At 42.5% G+C, this 24,391-nt stretch overlaps 1 protein-coding gene across 1 annotated transcript; it reads left to right on the plus strand.

The window, feature by feature from the left end:
* The first annotated feature begins 50 nt into the window (after positions 1 to 50).
* On the plus strand, positions 51 to 23,980 carry vps33b (VPS33B late endosome and lysosome associated). Its single transcript, XM_060911648.1, has 24 exons — positions 51 to 313; positions 650 to 772; positions 868 to 948; positions 2,561 to 2,622; positions 2,715 to 2,764; positions 5,664 to 5,731; positions 6,435 to 6,480; positions 6,566 to 6,660; positions 12,631 to 12,735; positions 12,826 to 12,916; positions 13,044 to 13,121; positions 16,137 to 16,210; positions 16,293 to 16,379; positions 18,097 to 18,187; positions 18,265 to 18,339; positions 18,449 to 18,513; positions 18,617 to 18,671; positions 19,700 to 19,746; positions 19,884 to 20,016; positions 20,948 to 21,021; positions 21,111 to 21,212; positions 21,326 to 21,401; positions 23,428 to 23,550; positions 23,639 to 23,980. Exons 2-24 carry the CDS (start codon positions 677 to 679, stop codon positions 23,716 to 23,718), a joined length of 1,854 nt encoding a protein of 617 aa, XP_060767631.1. The 5' UTR covers positions 51 to 313; positions 650 to 676; the 3' UTR covers positions 23,719 to 23,980.
* Positions 23,981 to 24,391: the final 411 nt, after the last annotated feature.

Genomic DNA, 24,391 nt, shown 5'->3' on the forward strand with positions numbered 1-24,391 from the left:
TATGATTGGTTAACTGATACTTACACTAATACGCCGATTGGTCAGTTCGGAATTCGTTCACGTCAACCAAGCGACAGGTGAACGGTACGAACATTTCAGAACGTTAGCACAGGCATAACATGTTTCAAAAGGTTTTTAGCGCTTTTATTATCTCTTGAGGTTGATTTTAGACATTTCTTGACTTGTCAGTTTAGCGACTTTTATCAGAATACGTCGAGAAACTGCTCCTGCTCTTGTGTGCATCGATATAATCTGTCCGTGTAGAAACACACGTCATTTTTATTCCCAATACTTCCGCAAGCAAGGAAGACAGGTATGTGGCATATGTGATGAATTGTTTTTCTTCTTCCTCAAATATTCGATAACATGCGTTGATCTAGCTCTAGATCATTTGTGTTTATAACATTTCTCAATTCAGGGCTGTCATGTAATTAACATCAGGATACAATCTAACTGATGCTGTTATCCATTCAGATCAGATCAGAGCCACCTGATTCAGATTCACATCCTGATGAAAAATAATAAGAAATAAAAATAACAGTACAGTGCCGTTATAGAAAAGATCATGTGGTGCAGTGATTCTGTTGAGGAGCAGTTAAAGCAGTGACATGTCTGAATTGAGTGCCTTCTTAATGCTGTTGTTTATCAGATCAACTGAAACACAGCAGGGTCTCATATGGCACACACTGGCAGGAAAGATGCTCCTGAACTTCCAGACTTTGCTCTGCTTAAAAGATTGGCCAAGGATCAGCTCATCTATCTCCTGGAACAGGTACAAGGCTGTGTGCATTCAGAGTGCAGCTCTCAGGTTACTGCAGGGGTTGGACTGTGTGAAAAATGTGATCGTTGTGTCTTTTAATCCGTCAGCTCCCAGGGAGAAAGGACTTGTTTATTGATGCAGATTTGATGAGCCCACTTGACCGAATAGCCAATGTGACCACACTTAAGGTAGAGTGGATTTACATTTATCCATCTGGCTGATACTTTTATTCAAAATAATCCAAGGTGGCTTATAAATGGGCGAATGCATCTGTCGTTCACAAAAAAATAAAATTGGGCGGCACGGTGGTGTAGTGCCTCACAGCAAGAAGGTCCGGGTTCGAGCCCCGTGGCCGGCGAGGGCCTTTCTGTGTGGAGTTTGCATGTTCTCCGGGTGCTCCGGTTTCCCCCACAGTCCAAAGACATGCAGGTTAGGTTAACTGGTGACTCTAAATTGACTGTAGGTGTGAATGTGAGTGTGAATGGTTGTCTGTGTCTATGTGTCAGCCCTGTGATGACCTGGCGACTTGTCCAGGGTGTACCCCGCCTTTCGCCCGTAGTCAGCTGGGATAGGCTCCAGCTCGCCTGCGACCCTGTAGAACAGGATAAAGTGGCTAGAGATAATGAGATGAGATGAGATAATAATAAAATCAATATTATGTTTCGTTGTTGACCTCTGTATCAGATGATTTGCTGATCATTGCCTTATTTTTGTATTACACTACGTATTTTGCACTAGATTTACCTTTATTTTGTACTATACTGAGTGTTTTTGTTGCTTTTGCTTTTATTTTTGCACTATATTGCCTTTACTTCTTCCACCTATTTATTTATTTGTAATTGGCATTCACGGTGGACAGCAAACTAAAAATTTCATTGTGCAAGTGGACATGTCCTTACTGTGCATATGACAATAAACACTTTTTGAACTTGCTGTTAATAAGAGTCTTTAAACGGATTATTCTGGACTTTTGTTGGAGTAAAAACAGAAATCTGTCGGTCAGTTCATATGTAATAGTTTTCTTCACATCACTGTTATTATGTCATTGATGAAACTTCATGATATAATGCATTGCTCAGCCCTGACGTTTTCATTTCGTTTCACTGACCGGACTTTGTTAGATTTTATACATAAATTCAGGATTTCAAACCAGAGATAATACAAACTGGATTTTCATGAATACCACATTTCTTGTGTAAATGCTCCTGCAAACTCATCTCATCTCATTATCTCTAGCCGCTTTATCCTGTTCTACAGGGTCGCAGGCAAGCTGGAGCCTATCCCAGCTGACTACAGGCGAAAGGCGGGGTACACCCTGGACAAGTCGCCAGGTCATCACAGGGCTGACACATAGACACAGACAACCATTCACACTCACATTCACACCTACGGTCAATTTAGAGTCACCAGTTAACCTAACCTGCATGTCTTTGGACTGTGGGGGAAACCGGAGCACCCGGAGGAAACCCATGGGGAGAACATGCAAACTCCGCACAGAAAGGCCCTCACCAGCCACGGGGCTCGAACCCGGACCTTCTTGCTGTGAGGCGACAGCGCTAACCACTACACCACCGTGCCACCCCTCCTGCAAACTATTAATGAATAAATTCATCCAGATCCAGCTTGATATGATAAATGAGGCTTGGTGATGTCTGTTTATATCACAGATGTCAGTTTTTTCCTGTACTCAAGAAGTGATTTTTGCTGAGATGGAGTTAAAGACAGCCACATTTTAACATTCATAGAGTTGTTCTGTGATGAAGAACTGGTCACCATGTTTTCTCTTTGCGCTGTCTGTAGCAACATGAAGTGGACAAACTCTATAAAGTTGAGCGCAAACCAATCGTCAGCGTTTCAGACCAGTAAGTATGATCCAGATCCTCTTCCACTCCATATAAAAAAAAAAATAAATGTTAACAGCATTGTGGACTCTGCAACACTTTCTCTTTTGTAGACTCTGCTTCCTGATACGCCCTCGAATCCAGACAGTGAAGTGGATTGCAGGTTAGAGCTGTGTAATTCTCTGTGCTGTATTTGTGTACTGTGCAAAAGTCTTAGGCACCCTATTTTTTTTCATACAAACTCTGTTATAGATTTCTATTTTATGACTTCTGCATTATCGAATCAGTACAAAAACATTTTAGAGTTCCAGACGTTCATTTTCCAGCACAAAATTGAATGTTACAGAAAAAAAGTTTGTATCTGAGCAGCATATTACATAAGAGAGCACTTTTCAGATTAAAAAAGAAAACGTAATGAAGGCTGCTGGGTTTCGGTGCAAAAATGATGAAGCGAGTGTGACAAAGTGTCCAGAAGAACTGTGGCTGGTTCTGTAAGATGCTCAGTAAAACCTACAGATCATTTCCTTATAAAACTGCACTCACTGTACCTGAGATTACTTTTTTTTTGTTTTGTTTTTTTAAAGCAAAGGGTCGTTTCACACCAAATATTGACTTTGTTTCATTTATTATGGCTTACTGCTACTGTTTTTACAGTATTTTTTTTTAATGTTGAAACATTTCATTTCATTATTTTTAAGCCGTTTTTGGTCTCCAGCATTTCTTTACATGTGCCTAAGACTTTTGCACAGAACTTTATGTGCATTTCAGGTGTTGACTCTGTTAGGCGTCGTCGACTCTGTTATCGCTGAACTGAGGTGGTGTTTACATTAGACCGTATCAGCGGATCATCAGATTAACGTTTTTAAAACGATTCGCGTGCACACAGCAACGCCAATACACGATTCGCGTGCACACAGCAACGCCAATACACGATTCGCGTGCACACAGCAACGCCAATACACGATTCGCGTGCACACAGCAATGCCAATACACGGATACGCTAATCACATGACTAATTAGACGGCACGTCACATGATCCCAGTGCATATCGGGCATGCGCAAGTCACTCACCACTTGCAAGTGGAAGGATGGCAAGCGAACACCTTCTCCAGCAGATAACCACACCTGGCTGTGATGTTCATGTTCTCACTGAGTTTAAGTGCCTGAAGGAGGTAAATAAGTTGAAATGTGTAAATAAACCTCAGTGCGGCTCAGCGCTTCCTCCTGCGCTCCGAATCACTCCGCCCTGAACAGCGAGTGCCCTCTGGAGGGTGCGCACTCCGGCCCTGCGCAGCTCACAGAGCGCGCGAGTGAAGCGCACGAGCAGTGATTCGGGACTGAGCCGCTGTGTGTGTGATTCCAACGCCAGCGAATCAGGAAGGTGGATGTCATGGTGACGTTGTCCAATGACGACGTCAGCTAGAGCTCAGCACTGCGTTTCCTCGTTCCTCAATGTTTACACAGCACCGGATCAGATACGAACTGGGTTGAATACGTGGGCCCTGGCGGATTCAAGTTGTTCCGCCTGTGGAGTCGTTTCCCGGCGTTTTAATGTGCACGGACAGTGCATCCGCGACAAAAACGAGACGGATACGGTCTAATGTAAACACCACCTGAGCGATCCGTTAACACAATGGAGGACAACAGAGTTGACGTTTCCCACCATTTTGTGTCTTGACTCCACACGCTAACTTCAAACTTGCTATAACATGGTGTGCATAAAAACAGAATTTTATGGATTTTAATCATATTGTTTTTTAAAAAGAGTGAGAGATTCACTCCAACATCACAGTAACAGGTTTGACGAATAATTAATCTCCTGTTGGTGTACCCTCAACATTTTGTTCAAATTAATGACAGAAGAAACGTAACATACCTCACTGCCTTTGTGAAGTTTCCCGCCAGAGGAAGTGACATCACTAGGTGCAGGTGGCATGTGTATTATTAAAAGTCTTTGTGGATTTTATGCGGGTTTATAACAGCGTTAACGGAGTTGGCAAGAACATTGGGATGGATAAAAAGTATACATTTTATTACTGAAATTTCACATCTCATCTCATTATCTCTAGCCTCTTTATCCTGTTCTACAGGGTTGCAGGCAAGCTGGAGCCTATCCCAGCTGACTACGGGCGAAAGGCGGGGTACACCCTGGACAAGTCGCCAGGTCATCACAGGGCTGACACATAGACACAGACAACCATTCACACTCGCATTCACACCTACGGTCAATTTTAGAGTCACCAGTTAACCTAACCTGCATGTCTTTGGACTGTGGGGGAAACCGGAGCACCCGGAGGAAACCCACGCGGACACGGGGAGAACATGCAAACTCCGCACAGAAAGGCCCTCGCCGGCCACGGCGCTCAAACCCGGACCTTCTTGCTGTGAGGCGACAGTGCTAACCACTACACCACTGTGCCGCCCTGAAATTTCACATAATACACAAAATAGACTTTCTATGCGATTGATTTTGTAACGGTTAATAGAATAAGCCCCAAAAACCAGGTAGTTACACGGAAACATCTCATCTCATTATCTCTAGCCGCTTTATCCTTCTACAGGGTCGCAGGCAAGCTGGAGCCTATCCCAGCTGACTACGGGCGAAAGGCGGGGTACACCCTGGACAAGTCGCCAGGTCATCACAGGGCTGACACATAGACACAGACAACCATTCACACTCACATTCACGCCTACGGTCAATTTAGAGTCACCAGTTAACCTAACCTGCATGTCTTTGGACTGTGGGGGAAACCGGAGCACCCGGAGGAAACCCACGCGGACACGGGGAGAACATGCAAACACCACACAGAAAGGCCCTCGCCGGCCCCGGGGCTCGAACCCAGACCTTCTTGCTGTGAGGCGACAGCGCTAACCACTACACCACCGTGCCGCCCAGTAAAGGTTTCTTTTGTGGAAAATAACCAAAGGTTTATCTCGGAGACGTAAAATGTACCCTGAATTCTAGAATGATATATAAATCAAACACACGCTGAATAACACCTGTGAACTGATTTCACATGAAATACAGTGATGTCAGTGAGTGTCTATGTGTATGTTTACAGAAATAGTAAACTCCGACAAGGCAATGGGAAGGTTCAGAAGATATAAAATTATCTTTACACCTCAAAAGGTAAGCTGTTTCTAGCGTTCTAATGCATTTTTCTGTATCTTGTTGTACATCTGGAGTCAACTGTACAAAGTAATGGTGAGTGTGGAAGAGAAGTGAAGAAGAGACCGCAAACAGGTTGGAATGGATGGCGGAGAGGAGGATGTCAGGAGTGATTTGTGACAGAAGGTTGCCAGAAAGAGTGAAAGGAAAAGTGTACAAGACAGTCGTAAGAGCAGTGATGATGTATGGTTTGGAGACAGTGGCACTGACGAAAAGACAGGAGGCTGAACTGGAGGTAGCAGAGTTGAAGATATTGGGAGTGACGAAGTTGGACAGGATTAGAAATGAGAATATTAGAGGAACAGGACATGTAGGACGGCTTGGAGACAAAGTGAAAGAGGCGAGATTAAAATGGTTTGGACACATACACAGGAGAGATCCAGGGTATATTAGGAAAAGCATGCTGGAGATGGAGTTGCCAGGTAGAACGGAAAGAGGAAGACTATGGATGTGGTGAAGGAAGACATGAGGATGGTTGGTGGTGCTACAGAAAAAGAGATGGAGGACAGGAAGAGATGGAGGGACATTATCTGCTGTGGCAAGCCCTAACAGGAACAGGAAGTTGTACACACGGAGTGGATTATTATATAAGAATATCAGTGTCCGTGTAATGCTACTAAAATCTGGAATAAAAATTTCTTGTTTTTATTTGTGTTTGTTGCAGTTCTATGCCTGTGACACAGTTTTAGAGGAACAGGGTGTCTATGGTGGTAGGTGCTCTATGTTTTCATGCAAACTTCAACTGCTGAGCTCCAGTGATTCCCAGCACACACGTGAAATTTTTATTTTTTGCAGATGTAACATCTGACGAATGGGCTTTCTACCTCCTTCCCCTTGATGATGATATTATCAGTCTGGAACTGCCTGAATTCTTCAGAGATTATTTTCTGGTAATGTTCTGGTGTGTGTGTGTGTGTGTGTGTGTGTGTGTGTGTGTGTGTGTGTGTGTGTTTTCAAGTGAAGATGTTCTGGCTATGTGTCAAATGATAAAATAACACTTTCCCTGTGTCCGAAATCGCTCACTCGTTCACTACTTCCTACTCCCTGTATAGGGAATTACTATATAGAGGACTGTATAGTGAGCTCATTGGTAAAACGGAAAAAAAACCCACTTTCGGACACTAGTCCGTCGCGCTGGTATTTACGTCATTACTGTCGCACAATTAAAACGTGCCAGATCAGTTGGCTGGTAGGTTTTCAAAATAATAAATACATGCATGTATTTTTGTGATAATTCCATATTATACTGAGCGTATTTCCCACATTAATCAATACAAAGTCCCTGCATCTTTCAGTTCTTTTAAATCAAGGCTGAATCCTTTCTTCTTTGCTGCTGCCTTTTATTAAATCAAATTTGAGACTTTTTAATTTGATTTCTTTCAGTGCGACCGCAATGCATGATGGGATATATTGCTTGGTTAGTGACTATTGGTTGTACACTACTTTTCGTGATGCATTGTGGGATACTTTGAGTGCACTATATAGGGTGCAAATAATCCTCACTAAGGTTTCGGACAGCACTACAAAATGGCGTCGTCACTATATAGTGCCCTATATAGTGAGTAGGGGGCGGCACGGTGGTGTAGTGGTTAGCGCTGTCGCCTCACAGCAAGAAGGTCCGGGTTCGAGCTCCGTGGCTGGCGAGGGCCTTTCTGTGCGGAGTTTGCATGTTCTCCCCGTGTCCGCATGGGTTTCCTCCGGGTGCTCCGGTTTCCCCCACAGTCCAAAGACATGCAGGTTAGGTTAACTGGTGACTCTAAATTGACCGTAGGTGTGAATGTGAGTGTGAATGGTTGTCTGTGTCTATGTGTAAGCCCTGTGATGGCCTGGCGACTTGTCCAGGGTGTACCCCGCCTTTCGCCCGTAGTCAGCTGGGATAGGCTCCAGCTTGCCTGCGACCCTGTAGAACAGGATAAAGCGGCTAGAGATGAGATGAGATGAGATAGTGAGTAGGGAGCGATTTCGGACACAGGGTTTGTTCAAGCCTGATGGGAAATGGGTTTGTTCCTGCAGCAGTAGTGCTTATATTGTCTTATTGTTTCTATAGTAATGGCAAATTCATAAAGACAATATTAGAAGTCTAATAATAAAAGTTTTAAACATGTGCTGTTATTTAACAAACTAGAGACCTGTGCAGGTCTGAGCTCAGCCTTTGTCTGATTGGGAGATAGAAGCTACGGTACATAAATAGAAAAAATAGGCCGCTCAGAAATGCGTCGACGCCAGGATTCGAACCAACATGGCAAAATCTGCTCCTTTCCCAGCTGGCGCTTTAGACGGCTCAGCCACATAGTACGCAGTGGCGCCACACTGCGACTGTGGAATCGCTACTTGAGGCTGGCACGCCAATTACATTCTTAAACACGCTCGAACTCTGTTAAACACACATATACAGATATCTGTGAAGATAGTCAGTCATCCAGGTACATAGTAATCTGTGGTTGGTAGAAGAGCAACTGGACTCGCTTGAAAAGTCTTGAAGACGTTTCGCCTCTCGTCCGAAAGGCTTCCTCAGTTCTGTCTGACTAATAGGGAGTATCCAGTATTTATCCTCTCATGGATCATCATTAGAATCCGAATCAGAATGCTGATGGCTGCATTGTAGGTGGCTGATAAAAGATGTCATAGACACCCACCTCTGTTCAGTAATGGTCGTTCCAGGTTGACAAAAATGAACGATCCTCTCTGGCTAAGATGTCTGCCAGTTTTCTGGAAGTCCTCTCATACTCCCACACCAGTCGAAGGGAACTCATCCCAAAGTGCGTAGAAACATATCTGTGAAGATACTCAGTGGTAGATGTCACTTGCAAGTCCAGTTGCTCTCTTCTACCAACCACAGATTACTATGTACCTGGATGACTGAGTATCTTCACAGATATGTTTCTACACACTTTGGGATGAGTTCCCTTCGACTAGTGCAGGAGTGTGAGAGGACTTCCAGAAAACTGGCAGACATCTTAGCCAGAGAGGATTGTTCATTTTTGTCAACCTGGAACGACCATCATTGAACAGAGGTGGGTGTCTATGACATCTATCAGCCACCTAAAATGCAGCCATCAGCATTCTGATTCGGATTCTATGATGATCCATGAGAGGATAAATACTTGATACTCCCTATTAGACAGACAGAACTGAGGATGCCTTTTGGACGAGAGGCGAAACGTCTTCAAGACTTTTCAAGCAAGTCCAGTTGCTCTCTTCTACCAACCACAGAACACACATACAGACAGGCACTTCTATAGGCTTCAGCCAAAGGCTGAGTCAAAAGTGTATGATCGTTGATCTGGTGAAGCTTTGTGTAAGGAGATGTTTTATGTAACATTTGGACGAATTCTCCAGTGTCTGAGCTTTTTAACAGACAAAGGTAAAGCTTTCTCTTCAAGCTCACTGAGTTTTGCAGTTTTTCTTTTAACTTGAAAAGAAAGTCAAGGAAAATGTTTGTTTATAGCTGCTATAACATGAGGAGCGTTACCTGTTTTGCAGACATTTTATTACATTAAGCATCACTATAAAAAGATAAGAAGTATGTGTAGTTTAATAAATTTGAAAAAAAGTAATTGTGTAAATGTGTGTTTCACGTCTGCTTGTATACAAGTCAAGCTTTTAGTACTCAAGTCCAGGACTCAGACTCGAGTCCAACTCGTGCCTTAATTTTAAGGACTCGTGACTCATCTTGGACTTGAGCATTGATGACTTGGACTCAGACTCGTGCGTTAACTGCATTCGGACTCATAAATTGGAAATGAGGACTCGGATTTTTTCTTTATTTTTTGTAACATGCCATAATAATTTGGCTTAAGATATTCATATCTACATTAATTTTTGTACTAATTTCATGCAAGAGTGTCACACCTGCACACCTTAACTCGTGCATCAGATAGACCCTCGGGTGCGCTCCGGACAGCGCGCACTAAGCGGACTCTTGCACACGTGCACCGTAAACGACTCGCACCTGCACAGGATTAAGCCACAATCAGCGCGCCTTTATAAAAACTGTAAAAACACACTTACTTTGCGAAGTATTGAGTTGCGTTGCTGATACATTACCGAGCCTTATTTCTTTGTTTAGTTTCCTGTTTCTCGTCTTTGATTCTGCCGAGTCTACGATAGCCTGTTTGTGTCTTGCTCGACCTATTGCCTGTTTCACCGTTTTACGATTTTGCCTGCCGTTCTGGATTGTTTACCGTCTTCACTTGTATTAATAAACACACCTTCTGCACTTACATCCGTCTCCCAACCATCTCTGACAGAATACTTCACACTCCCTGATAAAGAGAAGCACATTCACCTGTTCATACATCATGTTCAGGAACAAACTAACGTTAATGGTGCGATTGTAGTCTTGTTCTCGGACTCGACTCAGATCAATAGTGGACTCGACTCGAATATATATATATATATATATATATATATATATATATATATATGTATATGTATGTGTATATATATATGTGTGTGTATATATATATGTGTGTGTATATATATATGTGTGTGTGTGTATATATATATATATATATATATATATATATATACACACACACACACAGTGGGGCAAAAAAGTATTTAGTCAGCCACCAATTGTGCAAGTTCTCCCACTTAAAAAGATGAGAGAGGCCTGTAATTTTCATCATAGGTACACTTCAACTATGAGAGACAGAATGGGGGAAAAGAATCCAGGAAATCACATTGTAGGATTTTTAATGAATTAATTGGTAAATTCCTTGGTAAAATAAGTATTTGGTCACCTACAAACAAGCAAGATTTCTGGCTCTCACAGACCTGTAACTTCTTCTTTAAGAGGCTCCTCTGTCCTCTACTCGTTACCTGTATTAATGGCACCTGTTTGAACTCGTTATCAGTATGAAAGACACCTGTCCACAACCTCAAACAGTCACACTCCAAACTCCACTATGGCCAAGACCAAAGAGCTGTCAAAGGACACCAGAAACAAAATTGTAGACCTGCACCAGGCTGGGAAGACTGAATCTGCAATAGGTAAGCAGCTTGGTGTGAAGAAATCAACTGTGGGAGCAATTATTAGAAAATGGAAGACATACAAGACCACTGATAATCTCCCTCGATCTGGGGCTCCACGCAAGATCTCACCCCATGGGGTCAAAATGATCACAAGAACGGTGAGCAAAAATCCCAGAACCACACAGGGGGACCTAGTGAATGACCTGCAGAGAGCTGGGACCAAAGTAACAAAGGCTACCATCAGTAACACACTACGCCGCCAGGGACTCAAATCCTGCAGTGCCAGACGTGTCCCCCTGCTTAAGCCAGTACATGTCCAGGCCCGTCTGAAGTTTGCTAGAGAGCATTTGGATGATCTAGAAGAGGATTGGGAGAATGTCATATGGTCAGATGAAACCAAAATAGAACTTTTTGGTAAAAACTCAACTTGTTGTGTTTGGAGGAGAAAGAATGCTGAGTTGCATCCAAAGAACACCATACCTACTCTGAAGTATGGGGGTGGAAACATCATGCTTTGGGGCTGTTTTTCTGCAAAGGGACCAGGACGACTGACCCGTGTAAAGGAAAGAATGAATGGGGCCATGTATCGTGAGATTTTGAGTGAAAACCTCCTTCCATCAGCAAGGGCATTGAAGATGAAACATGGCTGGGTCTTTCAGCATGACAATGATCCCAAACACACTACCCGGGCAACGAAGGAGTGGCTTCGTAAGAAGCATTTCAAGGTCCTGGAGTGGCCTAGCCAGTCTCCAGATCTCAACCCCACAGAAAATCTTTGGAGGGAGTTGAAAGTCCATGTTGCCCAGCGACAGCCCCAAAACATCAGTGCTCTAGAGGAGATCTGCATGGAGGAATGGGCCAAAATACCAGCAACAGTGTGTGAAAACCTTGTGAAGACTTACAGAAAACGTTTGGCCTCTGTCATTGCGAACAAAGGGTATATAACAAAGTATTGAGATGAACTTTTGTTATTGACCAAATACTTATTTTCCACCATAATTTGCAAGTAAATTCTTTAAAAATCAGACAATGTGATTTTCTGGATTTTTTTTTCTCATTTTGTCTCTCATAGCTGAGGTATACCTATGATGAAAATTACAGGCCTCTCTCATCTTTTTAAGTGGGAGAACTTGCACAATTGGTGACTGACTAAATACTTTTTTGCCCCACTGTGTATATATATATATATATATATATATATATATATCTCATCTCATTATCTCTAGCTGCTTTATCCTTCTACAGGGTCGCAGGCAAGCTGGAGCCTATCCCAGCTGACTACGGGCGAAAGGCGGGGTACACCCTGGACAAGTCGCCAGGTCATCACAGGGCTGACACATAGACACAGACAACCATTCACACTCACATTCACACCTACGGTCAATTTAGAGTCACCAGTTAACCTAACCTGCATGTCTTTGGACTGTGGGGGAAACCGGAGCACCCGGAGGAAACCCATGCGGACACGGGGAGAACATGCAAACTCCACACAGAAAGGCCCTCGCCGGCCCCGGGGCTCGAACCCAGGACCTTCTTGCTGTGAGGCGACAGCGCTAACCACTACACCACCGTGCCGCCCATATATATATATATATATATATATATATATATATATATATATATATATATATATATATAAAAAATTTTTTTTTTTAATGACTTGGACTTGAGCACTGGGGACTTGAGACTGGACTCGGACTCGAGATTTAGTACTCGACTACAATACTCCTATATCAATACTCCTATATAATGTACATAGTAAATCATGAAGTTTTAGATTAGAGATTAGAAAAAAAATGTTTACAGAAAAAAATTAATGTATTATTGACATTTTAATTTGATTGTATTTTCATTGCAACCTCACTGTGGCTGTAAAATTACAGGAGGGAGATCAACGCTGGGTGACGACTGCAGGAAGTGCCTTACATCTGTTACACTCCCTCTATGGTCCCTTCTCAAAGGTCTATGGGATTGGACGATGTGCCAAGGTGAGATCTCAGAAGGAACACAAATGTGAAAAATAAAGTACGTTTGAGCCCAACGATTGAACATTGAAAGTATTTTTTGGCTTGCTGTAGATGGTGTACGAGTCATGGAGGGAGCAGGTGGAGGACGGGGAGCAGAAAGCACAGCAACCTGAGATTGGCAATGTTTTCCTCATCGATAGGGGTTTGTTAATTTACCAAAGATTCTTGCAAAGGTTTTGCACTAATAAAGCATGTGATGTATGCTATTGTATTGTTTGTAATACAGAATGTGATGACTGTAATACAGGTTTCTGTTTTTTATTTGATAGACGTGGACTTTGTTACTCCTCTCTGCTCTCAGGTGGTCTATGAGGGACTAGTGGATGACATTTTCAGGATTAAATGTGGTAAGTGGAGCACTTTTCTGATGCACTTGTATGATCTTGTTGTGCCTCTCAGTGTGTGATTCACTGTGTGAAAGATGCATTTAAACAGTTAGTCAATGTGGAACAATTCACTGTTAACTTTAAGAGTGGAAAGCCACGCCTCCTTCACTGGGACTGCCAGGCACATAGGCCACGCCTCCTTCACTGCTGAGTGATAGGCATAGAGGCCACACCTCTTTTATTCAGACTACCAGGTATAGAGGCCACACCTCTTTTATTCGGACTACCAGGTATAGAGGCCACACCTCTTTTATTCGGATTACCAGGTATAGAGGCCACACCTCTTTTATTCGGACTACCAGGTATAGAGGCCACACCTCTTTTATTCGGACTACCAGGTATAGAGGCCACACCTCTTTTATTCGGACTACCAGGTATAGAGGCCACACCTCTTTTATTCGGATCTCTAGGCAGAGAGGCCACACCTCTTTTATTCTGACTACCAGGCAGAGAGGCCACACCTCTTTTATTCTGACTGCCAGGCAGAGAGGCCACACCTCTTTTATTCTGACTGCCAGGCAGAGAGGCCACACCTCTTTTATTCGGATCTCTAGGCAGAGAGGCCACACCTCTTTTATTCGGATCTCTAGGCAGAGAGGCCACACCTCTTTTATTCTGACTGCCAGGCAGAGAGGCCACACCTCTTTTATTCGGACTGCCAGGCAGAGAGGCCACGCCTCTTTTATTCGGACTGCCAGGCAGAGAGGCCACGCCTCTTTTATTCGGACTGCCAGGCAGAGAGGCCACGCCTCTTTTATTCGGACTGCCAGGCAGAGAGGCCACGCCTCTTTTATTCGGACTGCCAGGCAGAGAGGCCACGCCTCTTTTATACGGACTGCCAGGCAGAGAGGCCACGCCTCTTTTATACGGACTGCCAGGCAGAGAGGCCACGCCTTTTATACGGACTGCCAGGCAGAGAGGCCACGCCTCTTTTATACGGACTGCCAGGCAGAGAGGCCACGCCTCTTTTATACGGACTGCCAGGCAGAGAGGCCACGCCTCTTTTATACGGACTGCCAGGCAGAGAGGCCACGCCTCTTTTATACGGACTGCCAGGCAGAGAGGCCACGCCTCTTTTATACGGACTGCCAGGCAGAGAGGCCACGCCTCTTTTATACGGACTGCCAGGCAGAGAGGCCACGCCTCTTTTATACGGACTGCCAGGCAGAGAGGCCACGCCTCTTTTATACGGACTGCCAGGCAGAGAGGCCACGCCTCTTTTATTCGGACTGCCAGGCAGAGAGGCCACGCCTCTTTTATTCGGACTGCCAGGCAGAGAGGCCACGCCTCTTTTATTCGGACTGCCAGGCAGAGAGGCCACGCCTCTTTTATTCGGACTGCCAGGCAGATAGGCCACGCCTCTTTTATTCGGACTGCCAGGCAGAGAGGCCACGCCTCTTTTATTCTGATTACCAGGCAGAGAGGCCACGTCTCTTTTATTCAGACTTCCAGCAGTAGAGGCCACGCCACTTTTATTCGGATTACCAGGTAGAGAGGCCACGCCTCTTTTATTCGGACTGCCAGGCAGAGAGGCCACGCCTCTTTTATTCGGACTGCCAGGCAGAGAGGCCACGCCTCTTTTATTCGGACTGCCAGGCAGATAGGCCACGCCTCTTTTATTCGGACTGCCAGGCAGAGAGGCCACGCCTCTTTTATTCTGATTACCAGGCAGAGAGGCCACGTCTCTTTTATTCAGACTTCCAGCAGTAGAGGCCACGCCTCTTTTATTCTGATTACCAGGCAGAGAGGCCACGTCTCTTTTATTCAGACTTCCAGCAGTAGAGGCCACACCACTTTCATTCTGATTACTAGGCAGAGAGGCCACACCTCTTTTATTCAGACTACCAGGCAGAGAGGCCACACCTCTTTTATTCGGACTACCAGCAGTAGACGCCACGCCTCTTTTATTTGGACCTCTAGGTATAGAGGCCACACCGCTTTGATCCGAACTACCAGGTATAGAGGCCACACCTCTTTCACTGTAAACTGACAAATACAGAGGCCACACCTTCTTCACTGATGACTGACAGGCACTTAGAAGAAAATGAGAGTGAAAGAGAGACCCCCAGTACCAAAGGATAGATAACAATATATTTATATTACTAATAGCAGGGCTTTCCCCAGGAAAAAATATCAGAGCGGTGCCCTGAAGGCCGCTGGGGGACCTGGGGGCATGGTCCCTTGGAAAATTTTGAAATTAGAGACTTCAAATGGTGCATTCTGATGGCATCTAGGGCTGATTTAGGCAGAATTCAACATTATTAAATTTGCTGGGTTTTTTTTTACCTTGACAAATATGCAAGGGGCAAAATTAGCTTTGAAATGAAAACACTTCATAGCACGTCTCTTCATTTTCCAACTCCAGGATGCCAGGCACAGAATCGAGGTCAAATCATGCAACAGTGCCATCTAGCAACCAGCACCTAGAACGTGGTTTTATGTGTGGTTACGAATGGCAGGCAGTGCACGCAGTGAAACCCTTTATTTTCACGTCTGGGTTGAGTACCAGGATAGTCTAGACCTATATATATATATATATATATATATATATATATATATATATATATATATATATATATTACAATCTCTTCCTATTTCTATAGTTATTACTCATTTTCAGAGGGGAATAGGAGGTATTTAGGTGTGGAAAATACTCTGCATTGTTCAAATTATGGTGGTGTGTGTGTGGGGGGGGGTGCAAGTGACAGCGCGGCGCTGACGTTGCACAGTGTGGTGGAACGCCACATATCCACTCTTTGGGGAAAGCCCTGAGTAGTACGCTAGTAATAAACAGAGCTGTGTGTCAAACATATTGAGACTGTAGCAGTGTTTCAAATCCTACTATGTAATAGTAGCTATGTACTGTATAACAGTCTTGTTATACCAGCAACAGAGATCACTTTTCATTTATTTATTTGCTTGGTTGCTAATTTGACATGTTCTGAAGCTGAATAATCATCACACTTTGCTTATTAGGTAGTGTGGAGTTTGGTCCTGAGGTCACCTCCTCTGACAAGAGTGTAAAAGTGATGCTTAACTTTCAAGATAAGGTACACTGTAGAAAGAAATTTGCAGAGACACAGTTGCTCATTTCTGAATACTAATATATGACTCCATGTTCTATTTCGTCAGGTGTTCAGCGAAATCAGAAACGAGCACTTCTCCAATGTATTCGGCTTTTTGAGTCAAAAAGCCAGAAGTCTTCAAACAGCATATGATGTGAGCCTCTCTTCACTTTATGCACTCGGGCAAAAAAACCTAAAATTTCTGAATGACCTAATCATACAGAAATAGTCACTTACAGTGGGGCTTGAAAGTTTGTGAACACTTTAGAATTTTCTATATTTCTGCATATGACCAAAAACAAAATCAGATTTTCACACAAGTCCTAAAAGTAGATAAAGAGAATCCAGTTAAACAAATGAGACAAAAATATTATACTTGGTCATTTATTTATTGAGGAAAATGATCCAATTTTACATATCTGTGAATGGCAAAAGTATGTGAACCTTTGCTTTCAGTATCTGGTGTGACCCCCTTCTGCAGCAATAACTGCAACTAAACGTCTCTGGTAACTGTTGATCAGTCCTGCACACCGGCTTGGAGGAATTTTAGCCCATTCCTCCGTACAGAACAGCTTCAACTCTGGGATGTTGGTGGGTTTCCTCACATGAACTGCTCGCTTTAGGTCCTTCCACAACATTTCCATTGGATTAAGGTCAGGACTTTGACTTGGCCATTCCAAAACATTCACTTTATTCTTCTTTAACCATTCTTTGGTAGAACGACTTGTGTTCTTAGGGTCATTGTCTTGCTGCATGACCCACCTTCTCTTGAGATTCAGTTCATGGACAGATGTCCTGACATTTTCCTTTAGAATTCACTGGTATAATTCAGAATTCATTGTTCCATCAATGGTGGCAAGCCGTCCTGGCCCAGATGCAGCAAAACAGGCCCAAACCATGATACTACCCCCACCATGTTTCACAGATGGGATAAGGTTCTTATGCTGGAATGCAGTGTTTTCCTTTCTCCAAACATAACGCTTCTCATTTAAACCAAAAAGTTCTATTTTGGTTTCATCCGTCCACAAAACATTTTTTCAATAGCCTTCTGGCTTGTCCACGTGCTCTTTAGCAAACTGCAGATGAGCAGCAATGTTCTTTTTGGAGAGCAGTGGCTTTCTCCTTGCAACCCTGCCATGCACACCATTGTTGTTCAGTGTGTTGATGGTGGACTCATGAAGATTTACATTAGCCAATGTGAGAGAGGCCTTCAGTTGCTTAGAAGTTACCCTGGGGTCCTTTGTGACCTCGCTGACTATTACATGCTTTGCTTTTGGAGTGATCTTTGTTGGTCGACCACTCCTGGGGAGGGTAACAATGGTCTTTAATTTCCTCCATTTGTCCACAATCTCTCTGACTGTGGATTGGTGGAGTCCAAACTCTTTAGAGATGGTTTTGTAACCTTTTCCAGCCTGATGAGCATCAACAACGCTTTTTCTGAGGTCCTCAGAAATCTCCTTTGTTCGTGCCATGATGCACTTCCACAAACATGTGTTGTGAAGATCAGACTTTGATAGCTCCCTGTTCTTTAAATAAAACAGGGTGCCCACTCACACCTGCTTGTCATCCCATTGATTGAAAACACCTGACTCTAATTTCACCTTCAAATTAACTGCTAATCCGAGAGGTTCACATACTTTTGCCACTCACAGATATGTAATATTGGATCATTTTCCTCAATAAATAAATGACCAAGTATAATAATTTTGTCTCATTTGTTTAACTGGGTTCTCTTTATCTACTTAGGACTTGTGTGAAAATCTGATGATGTTTTAGTCATATTTATGCAGAAATATAGAAAATTCTAAAGGGTTCACAAACTTTCAAGCACCACTGTATGTCATTTTTCATTGTATCTGTACTTGTGATAGAAACGGCGTGGAATGGATATTCAGCAAATGAAGACGTTTGTTTCAGAGGAGCTTAAAGGTCTGAAACAGGAGCACCGTCTTCTCAGCCTGCGTGAGTGGCCTAAACTTTCAGTTATTGCATTCACTTTCATAAGCTGCTAATTGACTAACAAACAACTTCATATTTAGATATTGGTGCAAGTGAATCTATAATGAAGAAGAAAACCAAGCAAGACTTCCAGGAATTGCTAAAGACTGAACATTGTAAGAAAAGCTGATTCGTGTGAAATAATTCTGAATTTATTTATTTATTTATTGAGTGATGGTTTTAAGGATGGCACAATGTTGCCTATAAATCACTTTCTTTCTTTAGCTTTACTTGAAGATTTTGAGGTTCGAGAATGTATTGGCTTCATCGAAGAACACATTAACAGACAGGTGCGTTAACACAAAAGGAAAGCTATGTACATTTATTTAATCAGTACCAGAAGCTTGTAGCGTACAATCTTAACCAACACCATTCTGTTCCTCTATCCTTCAGGTGTCTATGATCGAAAGCCTGAGGCTCCTTTGTCTGTTGTCTCTTACTGAAAATGGCGAGTCTTATTTTAATCTATGTTTTAGCAATTTTGGCTCATATTTAAACTAAAACTAGATTGAAATCAAAGTAAGGAACATGTATAAGTGAAATTTTTGACACTTTTTTCTGCAAAGAACCTGCACTTTTAGATCCAACCCAAAAAAGTGTATTAAACCAAGATCTAAAAAGATTAACAAATCATATTTGCTTCAAATGATATTCTGCAGGATAATACTGGCGAGCCGGGACATAGCTCAAACTGGAAAAGACGTACAGTAGGTCTTCATCGGTCTAAATCAGCACTTGTACAACTCGTGCATTCGCGTTCAATTTGAGTTTTAGGATTAACTTGTTTACCCTTTTAATATGGCACTTTTTAAAGGTTAGTGTCCCGTTAAGATCTGGGGTTTGCCTTTTATTAAATCCATAAATTTAAGTCTTTAGTGGAATATTTTGTTTCACATTTTCCTGATTAACTCCTGTTCTAATAATTTAAATTCTAGTTTACTCTTAAAAAAATTAAGCTTCAAGTTGGATTAAATCAGGTAATCCCTTTCCTGTTGCTCCATTCATTTCAACTAAACTTATTTGTTTTTATTTAGACTTATTTTTTAGTTATAATAATGCATTTAATTAAGAATGTTTGTTTATATCTTGAATAGCATTATCACTGTTTAATTAGTTATTTCCAAATGCCAGATAGTGGATAATCTGAATTAATCCCAGAGGTTGAGATTTAAATTATTTGCTTGTTAAGCAATGTTTAAAATCATGTGCTGTAAGACAACTCAAAAATCTCAATCATATCTTTGAATAGCTCTAAACATGAATTAGTCCTTTTTGGTGTAATCTACAACATCAGCAGTAAAACACAAGACACATTATCATGTGTTCAGAAAGCCTGGCGGGTAATTGCAGAGTCATCTAATTGTTACAGGTTATTAGATACTAAGGATTAATAATAAACGTTATTAATTATTTAATTTGCTGAGCTTAGGAGCCAGATTAGACTTCTCACAGTTATTGTATTTTCTTCTGCAACAGGACTCCTACCAAAAGACTATCGTGCTCTAAAAGCTCAGTACCTCCAGGTCAGTCAGAACCATAATACAGTATACATGTAACTTGAACACACCTTTTGGCTTGAATCCATAAAATGCAGAATATTTATGTATCCAACTGATGTTTGATTAACTCAACTGTGGTTCGTCCTGGTTATATGCTGTAGAGTTATGGCATAGAGCACCTACTGACCTTTGCGAACCTGAGGCAGATTGGACTGTTGGTGGAGCAACAGCCTGGAGAAGCCCTAACAGCGGTGGAAAGCAAAGTGGGCAAACTGGTCAATGACAAGACAGCTGGTGAGATGTGGGACCAGTTCACTAAATCTACAATATCTCCAAGTCTCCCATTCCCTTTCTTCATGCTATGCATACTTTATATTACACACTCAGAGAGTCAGGTCCATTTGTACAGCGGCAAAATCACAAAAATTGTGTCGCTGTCCAAATACTTACGGACCCGACTCCTCCTCTTACATGGGATGATGAAGAAGAGTCAGGTCCAGAAGTATTTGGACAGCGATGCACGTTTCGTCATTTTGCCGCTGTACATCACCGCAGTGGCTCTGAAATGAAAGTCATGATGTGATTGATGTGTCAACTTTCAGCTTTACTTCAAGGCATTTAACAAAAATATCGCATTAACCGTTTAGCAAGTAAAGCCTTTTTTTTTCATAGTCCCTCCATTTTCACAGGCTCAAAGGGAATTGGACATTATTATTATTATTATTATTATTATTATTATTATAAGCATAATTTTTGAAATTGTTGGATGGAAATCCTTTGCAATCAATGACTGCCTGAAATCTGGAGCCCATGGACATGACACAAAATTCTGAAAATTGCATCATTGTCCCAATAATTATGGATCTCTGTGTGTGTGATGATATAAAGACAGATGACTTTTTGACATCGGTCCATGGTCAACAGATGTAAAATAGCCATTTTGGCTAATTCTGGCACATTTCCATTTTGTCTATTAATGTGCACTGTCCATGTCAAATAAATCTTAAATAAAAAAATATAAAAAAAAGATTTTTCTCCCCACTTCAATGTTATTAGCACAATTTGTATAGATTCATGACCTATAATCCAGGTTAAGTCCTTCCAGGTTGTAAAACTACAAAAATGTGGAAAGGTTCAAAGAGGGAGTGAATACTTATGCAAGCCAATATACGCTTGCACAAAGCAGTTAAAACTAAATGCATTTCATACATTTACTTTTTTTTAGGAAAGCTGACTGATGCATTCTCCTCACTGGCCAAGAAAAGCAATTTCCGAGCGCTGAGTAAAAAGCTGATGCTTGTATGTAACGTCATGCATCCTCACATATTGTGTATATTATCCAACAGTGGAATAAACACAGTATCTCTGTTCTGTGATCGTCGACACAGATACCTAAAACAGGGGAGGAGTATGACCTCCGAGTCCCACGGGACATGGCTTATATCTTCAGTGGAGCTTACATCCCTTTGAGCTGCAAACTGATTGAACAGGTTGGCGTTCCCAAAACAAGTTCAACTATAAAGAATGGATGTATTGCTTTTGTAATAAATAGATATTTCCATTGGATATCTTGGATACACATATTTATCTGTTGTTGATGCAGGTATTGGAGCGAGATGGCTGGACAGGACTTGAGGAAGTCACACGACTGTTAAATGGACATGAGTTTGCAGTCACAGGTCCTGGAACTCTTCAGTCTTTAAACAAGTCATGGTGGTTGATGAGACATGATGAGACTTCAAGCTATATTTTAATATTTTCAGAAAAAAAGCAATGATATTACATTGTAGAAAATATGTTTTGAGTCTTTAATGTTTTATATTTACCTTGCTGGTTTAACAAATCAGCATAGGTGAGTGCACAAATGGTGTGTACCATATCCAAGACAAGGTGTGTGTGTGTGTGTGTGCGTGCACATATGTTTTTATATACTACTGAGGAGCAAATGTCCCACAAAGATAGTAAAATGTGACAATTTTGACCTTGTGGGGACATTTGGATGGTCCCCACAAGGAAATTGTGTGTGTGTGTGTGTGTGTGTGTGTGTGTGTGTGTGTGTGTGTGTGTGTGTGTGTGTGTGTTTAACAAAAATTTTAAAAATAAAAGAGCCAAAAATTTCCTTTTCATTACTAGGTTTAAGTGCAGGCACAGCATTAATTAGCTGCAATAATAATGATTATGTCAATGGAAGGTCCTTACAAGGGTAGTGAGACGTGTGTGTGTGTGTGTGTGTGTGTGTGTGTGTGTGTGTGTGTGTTTAAATAGACAGGGCGGTACAGTAGTGTAGTGGTTAGCAGTGTCACCTCACAGCAAGAAGGTTCTGGGTTCGAGCCCAGCAGCCGGTGAGAGCCTTTCTGTGCGGAGTTTGCATGTTCTCCCCGTGTCCGCGTGGGTTTTCTCCGGGTGCTCCGGTTTCCCCCACAGTCCAAAGACATGCAGGTTAGGTTAACTGGTGACTCTAAATTGACCGTAGGTGTGAATGTGAATGGTTGTCTGTGTCTATGTGTCAGCCCTGTGATGACCTGGCGACTTGTCCAGGGTGTACCCCGCCTTTCGCCCGTAGTCAGCTGGGATAGGCTCCAGCTTGCCTGCGACCCTGTAGAAGGATAAAGCGGCTAGAGATAATGAGATGAGATGTCAATGGAAGGTCCTTACAAAGGTAGTGAGACGTGTGTGTGTGTGTGTGTGTGTGTGTGTGTGTGTGTGTGTGTGTGTGTTTAAATAGACATTTGACTTGCATAGCATAGGCGTTTCGACAGGAGTAAATTGTTGCTTCAGTTACAAGTGCTCAACATGTACCACTTTTTATCCTGTTTTGATGGGCGGTACAGTAGTGTAGTGGTTAGCACTGTCACCTCACAGCAAGAAGGTTCTGGGTTCGAGCCCAGCAGCCGGTGAGGGCCTTTCTGTGTGGAGTTTGCATGTTCTCCCCGTGTCAGCGTGGGTTTCCTCCGGGTGCTCCGGTTTCCCCCACAGTCCAAAGACATGCAGGTTAGGTTAACTGGTGACTCTAAATTGACCGTAGGTGTGAATGTGAGTGTGAACGGTTGTGTGTCAGCCCTGTGATGATCTGGTGATTTGTCCACAGTGTACCCCACCTCTTGCCATAGTCCGCTGGGATACGCTCCAGCTTGCCTGTGACCCTGCACAGGATAAGCGGTTACAGATAACGAATGGATGAATCCTGGTTTGATTGCTCTTGTTTGACAAATTTGGTGAAAAAAACCATTGCATTTTATGTTATCTTAACACTATGGTTTCAATTAATAGTCAACTATCGTTTCTGTTTGGATCAAAAAGGAAAGACCAGTACTGCTACTAGTCACCTAGTACTGTAGTCTGTTAGCTACACTTTATAGCCAAACATATGTGGACTCCTGACCAGCAGACCCTTATGTCCTTGTTGAACATCTCATCCCAAATCCATGGGGATTAATATGGACCTGGTTCCCCCTTTGCTGCTATAACAACCTTCACTCTTCTGAGTTAGCTTTCCACTAAAAGCAGCCAAATGCAAAATATAATTGAAATGACTAGTTTATTGATGTGTTCTGTTTTAGAGGCTTAAATCTTCCCAAAATTACCCCACTGTTAGATGCACCTTATTGAACATTTTTTCGCAGTGAAGTCTTTGAAACAAAACCTTATTTTATTGTTTTAGTGTTTCTGTAAAGTGTTTCCATAACCTTTTCCCCGCCTTTATAGGAGGTACCAGTGGGACTGAAGCACGAATAAAAACAGACCCTCAAAGAATTATTCTTGTGATGTTCCTGGGAGGATGTACCTACTCTGAGATGTCAGCCTTGCGCTTTATAGGGAGAGAGAAAGGTGAGGATGTTTGCGAGCAAAAGATTTTATAATTGAATGTGCAGCTCTGATGCATTTTAATATTTTTAATAATTCTTCTTTATCATAGGCTATAAGTTTATTGTGGTAACAACAGCGATCACAAACAGTGCCAGACTGCTGGAGGCTCTGTTGGAATATCCAGCCTGAATCCTCAGAAAGTGCTGTCCTCATGGTGGCCTGTGTACAGGATGGAGCTGAGCTGAGCAGAGCATTGTAGAGGACGTTTTACTCTCAATTACAAATGGACATGAAGGCCGTCAGTAAAAACAAAAGCACTACATTATGTCATGTTTTGTTTTGTGACACAGTGAAGCAGCAGGAACAAAATGCCACTTGGGAGTTTTTCATATTGTGTCCAGATAACACCAAGAGCTCCACTGTGGGCAATAAACGTGTGTTTGTTTTTTAATGTGGGTTTTATCATGTATCTGAAATGTTTATTCATTAATTCTCCTTCAGTAACTGCTTCATCTTGGTTAGGAGCACTTCCAGGAAGAGCTGTCAGAAATACGGGTAGAGTAGGAGTCCATTTCCATTTCTGTACCCCAAGGTGGTACTTCTTCTTTAGGCTGCTCCCGATTATGGGGTCGCCACAGCGGATCTTTCATCTCCATCGCTCCCTGTCTTCCGCATCCTTCTCTACCATACCTGCCACTTTCATATCCTCTCTCACCAGATCCATGTATCTCCTCTTTGGCCTTGCTTGTTTTCGTGTGCCTGGCAGCTCCATCCTCAACATTCTCCTTCCAACATGCTCTGCATCTCTTCTCAGGATGTGCCCATACTATCTCAGTCTCATCTCTCTTAGCTTCATTCCCAA

Source organism: Neoarius graeffei, chromosome 27 (assembly GCF_027579695.1).
Source record: "Neoarius graeffei isolate fNeoGra1 chromosome 27, fNeoGra1.pri, whole genome shotgun sequence".
NCBI lineage: Eukaryota > Metazoa > Chordata > Actinopteri > Siluriformes > Ariidae > Neoarius > Neoarius graeffei.

Coding starts and splice junctions, on each gene's coding strand:
- vps33b (XM_060911648.1), top strand. CDS start 677: ATGGCACACACTGGCAGGAAAGATGCTCCTGAACTTCCAGACTTTGCT. Junction 773..867: donor TCATCTATCTCCTGGAACAG/GTACAAGGCTGT, acceptor TTAATCCGTCAG/CTCCCAGGGAGAAAGGACTT. Junction 18,514..18,616: donor AAGAACACATTAACAGACAG/GTGCGTTAACAC, acceptor TCTATCCTTCAG/GTGTCTATGATCGAAAGCCT.